General features: G+C 41.8%; 2 protein-coding genes across 4 annotated transcripts in view; one reads left to right on the top strand and one right to left on the bottom strand.

The window, feature by feature from the left end:
- Positions 1–103: 103 nt before the first annotated feature.
- PUS3 (pseudouridine synthase 3) overlaps positions 104–15394 on the top strand; it is a 34364-nt gene continuing 19073 nt past the window's right edge. Inside the window, exons 1-5 of one of the 2 annotated variants that reach the window (XM_010820931.4) lie at positions 104–133; positions 7884–8304; positions 8417–8982; positions 9525–9715; positions 9832–14231. In XM_010820931.4, coding sequence (XP_010819233.1) covers positions 7927–8304; positions 8417–8982; positions 9525–9715; positions 9832–10142 — 1446 coding nt within the window. In that variant the 5' untranslated portion in view covers positions 104–133; positions 7884–7926 and the 3' untranslated portion in view covers positions 10143–14231. 2 annotated transcript variants of the gene reach the window in all.
- Positions 2016–14122, bottom strand: HYLS1 (HYLS1 centriolar and ciliogenesis associated). Of its 2 annotated transcripts, none has more exons than XM_024987253.2 (3): positions 13993–14082; positions 6934–7051; positions 2016–3333 (listed from the first exon to the last, which is right to left on the bottom strand). In XM_024987253.2, exons 2-3 carry the CDS (start codon positions 6945–6947, stop codon positions 2406–2408), a joined length of 942 nt encoding a protein of 313 aa, XP_024843021.1. In that variant the 5' UTR covers positions 6948–7051; positions 13993–14082; the 3' UTR covers positions 2016–2405.

The raw sequence follows: 15394 nt of genomic DNA, 5'->3' as shown, positions 1-15394 counted from the left end.
CACTCCCGGCTCTTAGAACTACATTTCCCATAAAGGTGGACTACATTTCCCATGAAGTCCCGGAGGAGCACGTAGAAGACGCAAAGTGACAGCTTCCTGTCTCGAGGAAAGCTGCGTGGCCGACAACCGGAAGGTAAGTGTGCGGGTTTTGGGGGGTGAATTATTTTCTGGGTTCTACAAAGAGGAACGAACAGATGGGCAAACAGATGGACGTTTCTCTCATTTCCCCTATGCTCCTTTTTCTGTACCTTGATCTTTCCCGGAAAGCACTCTTTTGAGTATGGAAGTGGAACCTCGCTAAAGACCCTGTGTTTTTGTGTCTGGTGCTTCTTGGAGCAGTTGTCAGGAACGTGCAGCAGTTAGGAGCTTGTTCTTCGATTTGTTGAGGACCCTGGGACTGCGGAGTGTAGTCTTTTCTGCCTCAGAATTCGTTTGCTCATGAAACCAAATAGTATAAGTGGAGATTCCGGTAGTATGTGGAGTGTGGAGGTGTGGCAACACTTTCCCCCAGAATTTGAAAATTGGTTTGATAATTTGGTGACCCCTTTCCTGGGCTTCCCTTGTGGCTCAGCTGGCACAAAGAATCCGCTCACAATGCGGGAGACCTGGGTTCGATTCCTGGGTTGGGAAGATCCCCTGGAGAAGAAAGGCTACCCACTCCAGTATTCTGGGTTTGAGAATTCCCTGGACCGTATAGTCCATGGGGTCGCAGTCAAACACGACTGAGTGACTTTTACTTCACTTCCTGGTATTACACGGCTGCTTGAGAACCACTGCACTTCACCCTGAGGAGGGGAAGTGGTGTTCTGGGGAAAACTGTACTGAGTCAATTCTGTTTTGCCAAAAATGTCTTATTACCGGTTTAATACCTTTGGACTAGTTAATTGGTTTAATAAGGTAGGTAATATTGGGCTTTGAGAAATAGATGAAGAGGCAAACCATTGGGATTTTTTTTTTTTTTAACTGATTTGTATGTAAAAAAAAAATGCCATGTGGCTGTTAACTTTTAAAACAGAGGTACAGACTTACCTTGAATCCCACTACCTGAAGTTAGGTGTGTTGACCTTTCCTTGGGCTTTGTGTGTGCAGCAAGACAGTGCGTGCAGCCTATTTGTTTCATCTAATTTTCATTTTTCTATTAGCTTCCCATATATTTCCAATGACTAACATCTAATTACTTCACTATTGTTGGACAGTTGGCAGTTTCTGCTTATTTGCAGTGAATGTTACCTTACATGTATCTTTGAGCCACTGATTATTTCTCTCCCTAATGAATGCTTAACAATGGAAATGGGTGAATGAATGAATGATGTAACTTAAATATTACGGAGAAAATGTATTTTAGCAGATAGTAATGGTCAAGGTCATTCATTTTTGTCACATGGCTGTTTTTCTCTTGAACAAGCAAGCTATTTCTGCTGTCACTCTTCTGGCTTAAATGCTAAATCTGACAGCCTCCAGGTTTTAGGTATTATTGAACCAGAAATCAAGAACAAACAGATCTAAGTTCAGATGAGCTCAGTTAGTGATTTGACCCTAACAGGCCAGATTCATTTTGGTTATTATGTCTGCATCTGGCTCCAGCTGCTAGTAGTTTGAAGCTCTGTTGCAATGTGGCAATAGCCTTCAAATGACAGACATGATTTCTAAGAAATTCTCAGAGGCAAATTATAAAAAGTATGGCATTCCAGAAGTAAACGGAGGGCAACATATTATTGAAATAATTCTGAAACAAAACTTGGGTTAGAACCTTGCATGTGATATCGTGCTATTATTGAGCATCTATTAAAAAACATTTAACATGGTTAGTGGAATTACTGTATTCCTTTAGTAGCAAAGGTTATCTTGCTGTTCCTTCATGTAGGATTATGTGTAAAGGGCAGGTTTTTGTCCATTCCCTTTGGCTCTCATTTAGGTGCGGAGAGTATGATGGAGAGTATAATTGGAAGCAGAATCATAACCTAGGTTTGAGATTGCCTTTGGAAAATATTTAAGGGAAAATAAAGTAAAGTTCACAAATTTCCAAAAGTGTTTAATAGGTAAGCTTACTGCCCAGCAACTTTAAAAACACACTGATAAAAACAGCAACTCACATTGGCCAAAGGTAACAAGTTCATGAAACAAAGGCTGGCTTTGCTCACTAAGACAAAACAGAAAGCCTAGGTCTGTTTTTCTGCCATGATTCCTCTTGCAGTTGCTAGATTTGATGGTCATTTGGAAGTTAAGTGGTAGATACCAATGTGACATATACCTAGAAAAGACCAGTGATGGGTGAAGTCCTTACTCTATGTTCCATGGTATTTTGAGTTAGTTGTTTCTATTTAAATAAAAGGAGAGGTACTAAGAACCAGGTTATTGCAAACAATCCTGTGAAAGGAGAGACAAGTTAAAAAAAAAAAAAAGACTTAAGAAGGAAAAAGAGGGAAGGACGTAAGTTTCTTGGGCATCACACCATTTGCAAGGTCACAACGAACACCCCAGCGAAGGGCAGATCGTTTCTTCTCAGTTGGCACTAGGTAATTGTTTGGAACATATATATGCTGAGGCTTGGACTGGGCTTCTGCACGACAAAGCATCTGCTCTCGGATACCCCAGCGTAATTCCTTCCTATGATCTTCACCAGGTAACCGCATGGAGTCCCAGTCTCGTTTATATTCAAAATAGCGGGCTACCCGGTCTACCTTGCCCCGGTTTCGGCTCAACTGGTCCAGCCTTGGGAGGATAAAGGACTTGGGCCGGCTGGCAACAATCAGGTCTTGTTCATAAGCTGGAGGGCCCATTTCTTCTCTTCGTAGATAGCAAATGAGCTGATCTTGAGAAATTCCTTGGTATTCACGTGGTAGACTAAATTTTTGTGAAACATCAACTGGAGATTCCCTGTCTTCCTGGAAGTGCAGATTCATCAGCCTTTGTCTTAAGTCCCAGACATCCATGTCATTTTCTGTACCAGACTCTGATTCACTGATCATCGACTCATCCGTCACTAATACTTCCCCATCTGGCTTTCGACGCAGCACCTTTCTCTTCATAACTGGCTTTCGGAGTCTTTGGGAGGTCTCTGAGACTGCTTCTGAAGCGCCATTGCTTTCTGTATGTGGGTGATGCAGTTGTGCAGGAAAAGCAGGTTGCTTTCCTGAGGTTACTGAGGCTTTACTGTAGGGATCATACAGGGTGGACTGGGCTTCTCTTCTGACATCTCCCTCACCGTGGCCTGCACAGATATGAGGGAAAGCTTTAGCGGCTACTAACATTCGTTCTTCTGGATCCATATCAGCCCATTTTTGTCCATCAGGTCCCACAAGTTCCTCCACTGCTTCCCCTATACTGAAGGACCTTCTGTAAGAGAAAATCATCGATTAGTTTCCTGACAATAAACTCCCAGCTCAAAAACCATTCCCTTCCTATGTACTATTTTATAGCAATGAAACAGAACAGTCATAAGTACAACAGTTAAGTATATGGTAAAATACAGATTAGTACAGGCAGTAAGGGAGCACTTTGGAGGGGCATTAACTCAGTTCAGTTCAGTCGTTCAGCCGCGTCCGACTGCAACCCCATGGACAGCGGCACACCAGGCTTCCCTGTCCATCACCAATTCCTGGAGCTTGCTCACTCAGGTCCATTGAGTCAGTGATGCCTCCAACCATCTCATCCTCTGTTGTCCCTTCTCCTCCTGCCTTCAATCTTTCCCAGCATCAGGGTCTTTTCCAATGAGTCAGTTCTTCCCATCAGGTGGCCAAAGTATTGGAGTTTCAGCTTCAGCATCAATCCTTCCAAAGAATATTAAGGACTGGTTCCCTTTAGGATTAACTGGTTTGATCTCCTTGCAGTCCAATGGACTCTCAAGAGTCTTTTCCACCACCACAGTTCAAAAGCATCAATTCTTCGGCGCTCAGCTTTCTTCACAGTCCAACTCTCACATCCATACATAACTACTGGAAAAACCACAGCTTTGACTAGACAGACCTTTGTTGGCAAAGTAAAGTCTCTGCTTTTGAATATGCTGTCTAGGTTGGTCATAGCTTTTCTTCCAAGGAGCAAGCGTCTTTTACTTTCATGGCTGCAGTCACCATCTGCAGTGATTTTGCAGGTATTAACTCATCCCAGGGTTTATTACCCGCTTCCATTTCCAGGCTCTTCTTAATCACTCCCAATTTTATTGCCTGGAAGTCTTGCTACCTTTAATAGCTCCTAGGATAGGTGGGTTCTGGCATAAGAAAAGCTCAGGAGATTAATGATATGGGGCATAATGCTTCATGTACATTATCTAACTTGTATTTAAAAGGGACACTTTATGTACCCAGCACTATTTTTTTGTGCTTTACATTTATTTATTCATGTTAATCCTCACAGCTGTGGGATGAGTACTCTTCAGTTCAGTTCAGTCGCTCAGTTGTGTCCGACTCTTTGCGACCCCATGAATCGCAGCATGCCAGGCCTCCCTGTCCATTACCAACTCCCAGAGTTCACCCAAACCCACGTCCATCAAGTCGGTGATGCCATCCAGCCATCTCATCCTCTGTCATCCCCTTCTCCTCCTGCCCCCAATCCCTCCCAGCATCAGAGTCTTTTCCAATGAGTCAACTCTTCACATGAGGAGGCCAAAGTATTGGAGTTTCAGCTTTAGCATCAGTCCTTCCAAAGAACACCCAGGACTGATCTCCTTTAGAATGGACTGGTTGGATCTCCTTGCAGTTCATGGGACTCTCAAGAGTCTTCTCCAACACCACAGTTCAAAAGCATCAATTCTTTGGTGCTCAGCTTTCTTCACAGTCCAACTCTCACATCCATACATGACTACTGGAAAAACCACAGCCTTGACTAGACGGACCTTTGTTGGCAAAGTAATGTCTCTGCTTTTGAATATGCTATCTAGGTTGGTCATAACTTTTCTTCCAAGGAGTAAGCATCTTTTAATTTCATGGCTGCAGTCACCATCTGCAGTGATTTTGGAGCCCAGAAAAATAAAGTCTGACACCGTTTCCACATCTATTTCCCATCAAGTGATGGGACCAGATGCCATGATCTTAGTTTTCTGAATGTTGAGCTTTAAGCCAACTTTTTCACTGTCCTCTTTCACTTTCATCAAGAGGCTTTTTAGTTCCTCTTCACTTTCTGCCATAAGGGTAGTGTCATCTGCATATCTGAGGTTATTGATATTTCTCCCGGCAATCTTGATTCCAGCTTGTGCTTCTTCTAGCCCAGTGTTTCTCAGAGCCCAGCGTACTCTGCATATAAGTTAAATAAGCAGGGTGACAATATACAGCCTTGACGTACTCCTTTTCCTATTTGGAACCAGTCTGTTGTTCCATGTCCAGTTCTAACTGTTGTTTCATGACCTGCATATAGGTTCTCAAGAGGCAGGTCAGGTGGTCTGGTATTCCCATCTCTTTCAGAATTTTCCACAGTTTATTGTGATCCACACAGTCAAAGGCTCCTTTTCACAGATGAGTAGCCTAAGGCATGGACAGATTAAATAGCCCAAGGTTACAGCGCTAGTAAGTGGTTGAGCTGGAATTCTAACTCAGGCAGTCTGGATTCAGAGTCCATGCTTTTAACTGCGAGAGTGATTTAATCCAAAAGACCATCACATGCATACACTCCTTATGCTTAAGTACTTTAAGTACCCAAACCAAACACCCAATGCCAGTTTCCTGACTGGATCTAGAATAGGTATCTACTGCCCACTATTTCCTGTATCTCTGATACTTTTCTTAAGCTGAAAAACTAATACATATACATGTAGTTTAAAGCAAGGACTCCCCACCCCCCCACCCAAAGCAAGTTTCACTGTCAAAGGCAGCTTATCATTTCTCCAATAATTTTCCATATTCATATGCACATTTTTATACCATAAAGAAACTATTTCGAATCGTAAACAGTCTTAGTGATCCAGCTGTGTCAGTGTCAGAAGTAATAGACTGACTTCATTGTTTAAAGGTACACGGAATTCCAAGGTATGGATGTACCATAATTTATTCAACCTCTTCCTGAATGATTTAATTTAGTGATTTTATTTTTGTTCTTAAAAACGAGTCTTATAACAAATATCTTGTAAATTTTACATACTTGTTTAAGCATATATGTACATTCAATTTCTAGAAATGTAATAGGTGGGTCAAAGGCATGCGTGCACTCAATTTTGATAGCTGTTGCCCGATTCCCTCTAAAGAAGTAGAGTGTGTGTGTATTCCAGAGCTTGTTTCTCATTCCTCTCCTCTCTTCAACTTGGTATACTATCAAACGCTCTCCTCTTTGCAGTCAGTTTGATAAAGAAAACAGTCCTCCTATATACTGGCATTGATTTAAACTGAGTAAATTTGAGCATCTTTTCATACATTTATAAGATTTTTTTTCCCTCTGTATGAAATATGCATGTTTCCCTTTACCTCTCAGGTTGTTGGTTTTTTCCTTATTGATCTTTATATTAAAGCTGATTATGTATGAAATACATACCATCATTACATTTTTCTTCCTAGTTTGTTATTTAACTTCTGACTTTTTGCTGTTAGAAACATATTCTTAGGTGGTCACATTTTTTGGGTTTCTGCAGCGCCTCACTTATGCCTTTCCTACTTCAAGATTGTAAGAAGGTTATGTCATGTTTTATCCTAATATAATTTCATTTTTTACATTTAAATTTGTAATCTATCATAGATATAGAAACTCAAAGAGCAAAAAACTAAATTGAGTTACCTAGACTTAAAGTAACCATCAGTCAAAGATTGTCTAGTACTGTCCCAGTTTATAGATGTAGTTATAGTTGTCCTCAAATTATTGCAATACGTCAAGAATTTCAACACTGATATCTAAATTATATTATCCAGAGTGACATTATTTTCCAGCATGACAATTTTAACTACTAGAGGTACAGAAATCTCTTATCAGAACATGCATTAAATTTGACTTTAAAAGATCTTAATGCTTAATTACCTTCTTTGTGCCATCAGAGCTGCTTAAAGGGGGAAAATCTTGATTCCAGATTCTACTTCCAATATGAAGTACAATCACTGACAAGTTTCTTCCACTGGGCCAGCTTCTATTGCACCACCTTTAAGACAGAACTGTTTTAGATGACAGAACACACCACCCACCACAAGCACTAATTTTATCTGCAGTATTAAAAAGCAACAGAAACTTGGAGTAGACATAAATACTCCATATAAGATTTTATGATTGGAAGATAGCACAAATATAAATGAGAAGTCAAAAGGAAGTGTTTTAGGGGAAAAATATCAATAACATCAGTCTTCCACCATCTCAGCTCATGAAGAATAGAGAAATGAAATCTACATTTCCCGTAAATCCTGACTAAATCTTAACAATGCTAGCTGGATTTTTTTTTTTTTTTTTTTTTTTTTGATGCTACCTTCCTTTTCCACTATGAATTGACCAGACATGATGGAAAAGAATAATATCTAGATGATTGACCCATTATAATGAAGCTAATGCTTGTATCCCTGCTACTGCTACTGCTAAGTCGCTTCAGTCGTGTCCGACTCTGTGTGACCCCATAGACGGCAGCCCACCAGGCTTCCCCGTCCCTGGGATTCTCCAAGCAAGAACACTGGAGTGCGTTGCCATTTCCTTCTCCAATGCATGAAAGTGACAAGTGAGAGTGAAGTCGCTCAGTCAGGTCCAACCCTTAGCAACCCCATGGACTGCAGCCTACCAGGCTCCTCTGTCCATGGGATTTTCTAGGCAAGAGTACTGGAGTGGGGTGCCATTGCCTTCTCCAATGCTTGTATCCCTGGGCAGAATCAAACATCTATATATCCCTTAGGCCTCAAAGTAAATCTTAGATACTGTTTGAACATAATGGAATGATACCGACATCACCAAGGCAATCAGCACTAAAATTTTCTCTCTTACTCTCTTTTCAGATAGGGTGGATCTCTTTGTATTTATTCCTGAAGTTGTCATATCATGGCTGAAAATGACGTAGACAGAATCCAGACTGAGAAACTCCTAAAAAGAGTACAGGAACTGGAGCAGGAGGTAAAACGACTTAAAAAAGAACAGGCCAACAATAAGGACTCAAACATTAGAGAGAATTCTTCAGGAGCTGGGGGAAAACCTAAGCGTGCCTTTGATTTCAGTGCTCACGGTCAAAGACATGTAGCTCTAAAGATCGCCTACCTGGGCTGGGGATATCAGGGCTTTGCCAGTCAGGAAAACACAAGCAATACAATTGAAGAGAAACTGTTTGAGGCTCTAACCAAGACTCGACTGGTAGAAAACAGGCAGACATCCAACTATCACCGGTGTGGGCGAACAGACAAAGGAGTCAGTGCCTTTGGACAGGTAAGGGCCATTGTACTGTTTCGCAAAGCAAGCAACAGTAATATATTCTAGGTGTACATACTGAAGATTCAGATTACTTGTGTCTCTAAGTATCTTTCTCTTAATTCCACAGGTGATTTCTCTTGACCTACGTTCTCACATTCCAAAGGGCAGGGATTCTGAGCATTTTAATTTAAAAAACGAAGTCAATGATGTGGCTACAGAGATCCGTTATACCCACATTCTCAATCGGGTACTCCCTCCAGACATCCGTGTGCTGGCCTGGGCTCCCGTAGAAACTAGCTTCAGTGCTAGGTTCAGCTGTCTTGAGCGGACCTACCGCTATTTTTTCCCTCGTGCTAACTTAGACATTGTAACCATGAACTATGCAGCTCAGAAGTATGTTGGCACACATGATTTTAGGAACTTATGTAAAATGGATGTAGCCAATGGGGTGATTAATTTTCAGAGGACTATCTTGTCTGCTCAAGTACAGCGAGTGGGCCAGAACCTGGGAGAGGAGGGATGGCAAGAACCCTTTCAGTTATGCCAGTTTGAAGTGACTGGCCAGGCGTTCCTTTATCATCAAGTCCGCTGTATGATGGCTGTTCTTTTTCTGATTGGCCAAGGAATGGAGAAGCCAGAGGTTATTGATGAACTGTTGAACATAGAGAAAAATCCCCAGAAGCCTCAATATAGGTAAGTTAAAAACACAAACCCAGACTGCCCCCCACCCCCAAAAAACAGCTATTGCCTGTAGATATATTAGAATATATTTTAAAATATTCTTCCTTTCCCCACCATTGTCTAAAAAACTAGGTTTCTGATTCTCCCTTCATGAGGCTTTTACTCTAACTTCTAGAATGTTATGAACATCTAACAGTGATTATCTTTTAATTTTCTTCTGTCATTGTTCTATCCCTTTAGTAAGTAGCAGGTATCTGGACCAGGCCCCTTAAATAGTTTTACAGCATTATGGTGGGGCCAAGTCAACTCACTTCTAGGTGACTTGTTACAATTGAAATTGACTCTAATGTAGATCAAGCCTAACAGTGATCCATGGTTTTCTGCGTTTTTCTTTTTTTAATTATAAACTTCAACATGAGGGATGGTGTCATATTTTCTCAACTATTAGATACTCAATATTGACAAAATTTTCCCCCTCCTTTTAACCCAGCTAATCCTGTTTTTTAAGAACTGTTGGATGGCTGCTGTGTATTCTCATACTATTTCTTCTCTAGTATGGCTGTGGAATTTCCTCTAGTCTTATATGACTGTAAGTTTGAAAATATTAAGTGGATCTATGACCGGGAAGTTCAGGAATTCAATGTTACCCACCTTCAGCAACTATGGGCTAATCATGCTGTGAAAACTCAGATGTTGTATAGTATGCTACAAGGCCTGGACTCTGTTGCACTACCCTGTGGAACAGGTATGATGAGAACCAAAGTTATACAGGGTTGTGGGGGAGGGAGATTCACAGAGAGATTGGACATGACTCTGTTGTGGTAAAGTATCCACTGTAATGCTTGACTGCATATATTACAGGACCAAAGATGGATGGAATGATAGAATGGAGAAATGTTAAGCCCTCTGTCACAAAGCAGACCAGTGCCTTTGTAGAAGGAGTGAAAATGCGCACTTATAAGCCCCTAATGGATCGTCCTAAATGCCAAGGATTAGAATCCCGGATCCAGCATTTTGTACGTAGGGGACGCATTGAACACCCACATTTATTCCATGAGGAAGAAACAAAAGCCAAAAGGGACTGTAGTGACACACTAGAGGAAGAAAATACTGTTTTTGAGAAACCAACGAAGAGAATTTGTGTTGATACAGAACTTAAAAGCATCATTTAACCACAGAAAACTCACCAAGATCTAGGAGGCAACAAAACACCATTAGGCTAAAGAAGTCTTTCTTGAACAAGAAAAAGTTTAAACATTCCTTCATTCCTGTCCAGAACTAGAGGTGGGAGAAGCAAGAAGATATTTTTAAATGGACATATATTTACATACACCTGGAAACCTCTGCCTTGTGTTCAAATTCATTAAAACCAGAACCCACAAGTATCTGATTTGTTGTGCTGTTCTTTTTAAAAGCAAATGATACTACTCATCTGAGTTCTCATAAAGAGCTTTGCCCAAGTGTCAAAACTTAAAAACACAAAACTTAGTTATATATTTGATAAACTGGTTTAGTGAAAATGACCTAAGTAGATAAAACACAGCATCTTTTACGAAGCTTATCAATCTATTAATAGTTCTATGTGAGCCACAAAGGGTCTTTCTCCTTTAATTTTGAGGTAAAGATCCTTCTGTTTTTAGCGTAATCATGGAGTGTAGCAAAATATTCCCACTTAAACATATAAGAACAAACCAAAGCATTTTATTTTTTTCAATTTTCTACCTTATTTCAATGTACTTTCACGGGCATTAGTTTTCAAGTAAAAAACAAAAAAAAACCTAGGAAAAGAACAGAGTTTAGGGAATCAAAAAAAAATCAACTCTAAAAAATGATACATGAGATAAAAAGCAACTAACTAAAAAGCCATGTTTAGGAGCGTCTATAGTAGAAGCAAAAGAGAGAGGATCAGGGTCTTTGATCTTAAGTGAAATCCTTTCATAGTTAACAAGATGTATTATCAAATCTAGAAGAATAAGGATTTAGTGACATTATTTTTGGTAGTTGCCACAGAAAAACTCAGGACAGTCATCACAGACGAAGCAAATCAGAAGTCCCTAAATGTAACTTTGCAGAATTATCTGTATTGTATAATACAATGTACAGACTCCAAAGTCTGACCCATCAGATCAGATGCTCAGTCGTGTCCAACTCTTTGTGACCCCATGAATCAAAGCATGCCAGGCCTCCCTGTCCAACACCAACTCCCGGAGTTCACTCAAACTCACGTCCATCGAGTCAGTGATGCCATCCAGCCATCTCATCCTCTGTCTTCCCCTACGCCTCCTGCCCCCAATCCCTCCCAGCATCAGAGTCTTTTCCAATGAGTCAACTCTATGCGTGAGGTGGCCAAAGTACTGGAGTTTCAGCTTTAGCATCATTCCTTCCAAAGAAATCCCAGGGCTGATCTCCTTCAGAATGGACTGGTTGGATCTCCTTGCAGTCCAAGGGACTCTCAAGAGTCTTCTCCAACACCACAGTTCAAAAGCATCAATTCTTCAGTGCTCAGCCTTCTTCACAGTCCAACTCTCACATCCATACATGACCACAGGAAAAACCATAGCCTTGACTAGACGGACCTTTGTTGGCAAATTAATGTCTCTGCTTTTGAACATGCTATCTAGGTTGGTCATAACTTTCCTTCCAAGGAGTAAGCGTCTTTTAATTTCATGGCTGCAGTCACCATCTGCAGTGATTTTGGAGCCCAGAAAAATAAAGTCTGACACTGTTTCCACTGTTTCCCCACCTATTTCCCATACAGTGATGGGACTGGATGCCATGATCTTCGTTTTCTGAATGTTGAGCTTTAAGCCAACTTTTTCACTCTCCACTTTCACTTTCGTAAAGTAGGACTTATCTTTTACTTTGGAAAACAATTATTTCAATAGGTTGTGAAGTTTAAACAAGATTTTATATACATAACATGTAAGTATATGTTACATATATAAATGGTGCTTTGCAAGAACTATTATATCATCCATTTCAATGTTCATGCAATACAAAACTACCTACTGAAGAGATAAACACAGAACAGAGGCAAGTAGGGACAGAAATGCAACAGGACACTGGGCTGGGTGGATTTCCAACACTAAAGCCCAAAGTGATTTTTTTTTTTAATGGCATGTGTACTATACTATGATTAGCATGTTTTCTTTGCAGTTAAATTATTGCACTTTTTCTTGAGTGTATGAAGATAGGTGTTTGCAAATAATAAAATATATAATTTAGCAAGATCTGTAAGTAGCTGTCAGTTTTTTCTCTTTCTTTTTTAATATAAAGAACGATAATCCTTTCTCTTTACCTATAGGGAAACTTTCACACAGAAGCTAGAACAGCTTATATTTTGTAGATAAATAGATATTATCTGTACCAAAATACCCAGCAGCATCTTGTCAGAATTTGAAGCAATTAAGTGTTCACGTTGAGTTAGTTACAAATGAAAGGATTTCAAGGGTGGAAAGGAAGGGTTTTAAATTGGAAGAGGGGCTGGGTCACTAGTTAAGATTCTAAACTTTGCTGAGTTAGAACAGATTCCTCTACTTCTTGGAAGGGAAGCATGTAGCTTCAAGGTGGCAATATTAGAACAAAAGAAAACAAAATACCTTAAAAAAAGATAACCATAATCCAAAAAAACAACAGACTAGTGGAAATTTTATAACAGGTTCAAAATCACTAATTTGCATTCCTCTTAGCAAATAAAAACATTAAGCTAGCCTTTTAGATTGGTAAGATTTTTTAATGCAGGGCAGAGTGTGGAGAAATATCTATTCTTACACTCTGTACTGTTGAGAGGGGAGGGGGAACCGACAGTTTTTCTAGAGGGCACTCTGGCATTATGAATCAGAATTTATTTTTAATTGTTTTACAATGCTGTATTGGTTTCTGCCATGCTGTATTGGAATCAGTCATAAGTGTGTATATCCCCTTCCCGTAGCCTCCCTCCCACCCTGAATCGGAATTTAAACTGTACCATTATTTCTAAGCCACAATCCATTTCCAAGAAATTATTCTAAGGAGATAAACTGGACAAGAATGCAAACATATATGTGTGCAAGTAACCACTACCATACTATTTTCTGATGAAGAATTAGAAAAATGTCCATCCATTAGGGGACAGGTTAAATAATATGGCATAGTAGAGCCACAGCAAGAAATATTATGCCCCCATTAAAAATGATAATGCATGTCTACATTCGATATGGATCAAATGTCTTATTCCTAAAATACTAGGGACTGAGGCATGATCTACTTTTTAAATGAAAATGCTTTGTTATATTCAAAATAAATACATTTTACAGTCATGTAAATATCTGAAGTAAACCCAAATATGAACACTGATTTTTTTATCTGTGGCTGATAGAATCTCGAGTATTTTCTTCCTTTTTTAGTATGTATTTAACAGTGCTGGGATTTCTAAAAATAATGAGACTGTATAACTTTTATAACCAGGAAAAAAAGTTTTTTTGTTTCATTCTGCGGCAGGACTATAGGGTTCTTCAATTCTACACGCTATCCTAACTCACTAGGCAGAGTTTCTCGCACTGTAACATACAGAATTTGACAAAGGTGAAACCAACTAGAAGGGGAGAAGAGGTTTCTCCATTCACAATGACAACAGAGTCTGCACCAGCTGGCCCGGGGCGTGGTCATCGTCTCGCACGCTCGCGGCCAGCCTCCGAGGAAGCGGACTCCTCCGCGGGCACGGGTCCCGCCGCCCCAAAGCCCGGTCACCTCGCAGAGACGGGTGGACGGACCACTGGGGTACTCGCCGCTGCAGCCGCCAGGCGGGCAGTGGACCGGCAGTGGGAGCATAACGTGACCTCGGGGTTCGGGCGCGCCAGGGGCACGCAAGGCGCCGCTCACACGTGCCTCCGGAGGCCGCACACCTGGGCTCTGCACCGATCGCCCGGGGGACCGTAACCAGGGGAGGGAGACTTCAATTGCTCGCTACTTAGAGCCCCATCTCTACAGGCGTGGGCGGGCGGGAGGCCCGTGTACCACCTCTCCCCTCCTTTGCCCGCTTACCCGCCCAGCCGACGTCCGTCGGCCGCACCGAGTCCCGCGGCGCGGCTATCGCACCACCGCAGGTTTCAGTTAGCTTCCCACAGCTCGCGCAGGCGTACGGACCGCAAACGCGTCCAAGCTACCGTTAACCGCCCGGCCGCCCAGGTTTAAACCCGAAGAGCGAACGGCCCCCTAAGCCCCGCCTACCGCCTTCTTATTGGCCCAGAGAGTGAACGTCTTCCAAGTCTACATCCCGATTGGTGAGTATTTTCTCTTGGCCCTCCCCCACGGGCGGGAGGAGCCCTGGGGACTCGCGGCTCGGATTCGGCGAGGTCCACACGCCGCCGAGCTTGAGCACGTAACCCGGAAGCATCGCGGCGTCGCCTGCAAGTGACCCGAAGGGGAGGGGCGGGCTTCTGAGGCTCGGTTAACTCTCTAGGTTACCTAACGGCGAGATACCTGGATTTGGGGAGGGGCATTCTAAACGTTCCGTCTACCTCAGGGAAATCAATCTCTTCCTTCTTTTGGAGCCCTCTCCCCCGATTCCGCCTCTTCCACCGCCCCCTCCTCCCCACCCCACCCGGCTCCGCGGCAGCGCAGTTTCCATATAAAGACCCGTGTAAAGCGCAATCCTTTCCCTGGCTTCCGAGGCTCTCTGATTTAACCCATTGTGTGTCTCCAGCGCTTGCCAATGTGACTCAAACTGATTCCGCCACTCCGACTTCTGCTAGAAGAAGCCCTCGCTTGAGCTTAAATGCTCCCTTCTTCCCATAATCTTAACCCTTAAGTGCTGTTTTGTTTACATACCTGGGAAAGAATGTTCTAGGGTGTTGGGAATTCTTGAGGGTGAGGCCTAGAAGAGAAAAAGGGTAGAGGTCTTCACAGCTCAAGGTCCTAGTCACCTCCCTGCAACCTATGTAAAGCAACTTGTCCTTCCACATCCTGAGCTTTCTATACCCCACCCCATGCAAATAGGAAAGTGACAGATTTAATTAACACTATTTGTTAAATTCAGGATTGAGTGAGAGGGAGACAATGATCTTTAACCTTTTCCTCCAAACTTCAGTTATCCCTTACTCTTACCACCTTTTTCCTCGGGCCTGTGCACTTTGGATTTGTTGAGGAAAAGGAATAAACAGAGGAGAAGATGACAGAAGTCGTTTTGCAAAGGTTTGAATGACCCTACCCCTAGATCTCCAATGTCTTAACACGCCTTCAGTGCACATTCTTTTCTCATGAACAAATATCCCATGTTGTAGTTTGGTCTTCTCATCCCTGCATGTCTTTTTCATTGGCATTGAATCTCTACTTTGTCTTAGAAACCAGTGGACAGAATCATTTTTCTTAACTATTGCTTTGCTCGTTCAACGAACTCCTTACACACATCCCTTATTAATTTCTTGTCCTTTCTGTTAGAATTTTA

Source organism: Bos taurus, chromosome 29 (assembly GCF_002263795.3).
Source record: "Bos taurus isolate L1 Dominette 01449 registration number 42190680 breed Hereford chromosome 29, ARS-UCD2.0, whole genome shotgun sequence".
Lineage (NCBI taxonomy): Eukaryota > Metazoa > Chordata > Mammalia > Artiodactyla > Bovidae > Bos > Bos taurus.
The sequence above is the reverse complement of the archived record's forward strand: the minus strand, read 5'-3'. Positions and strand labels throughout refer to the sequence as shown.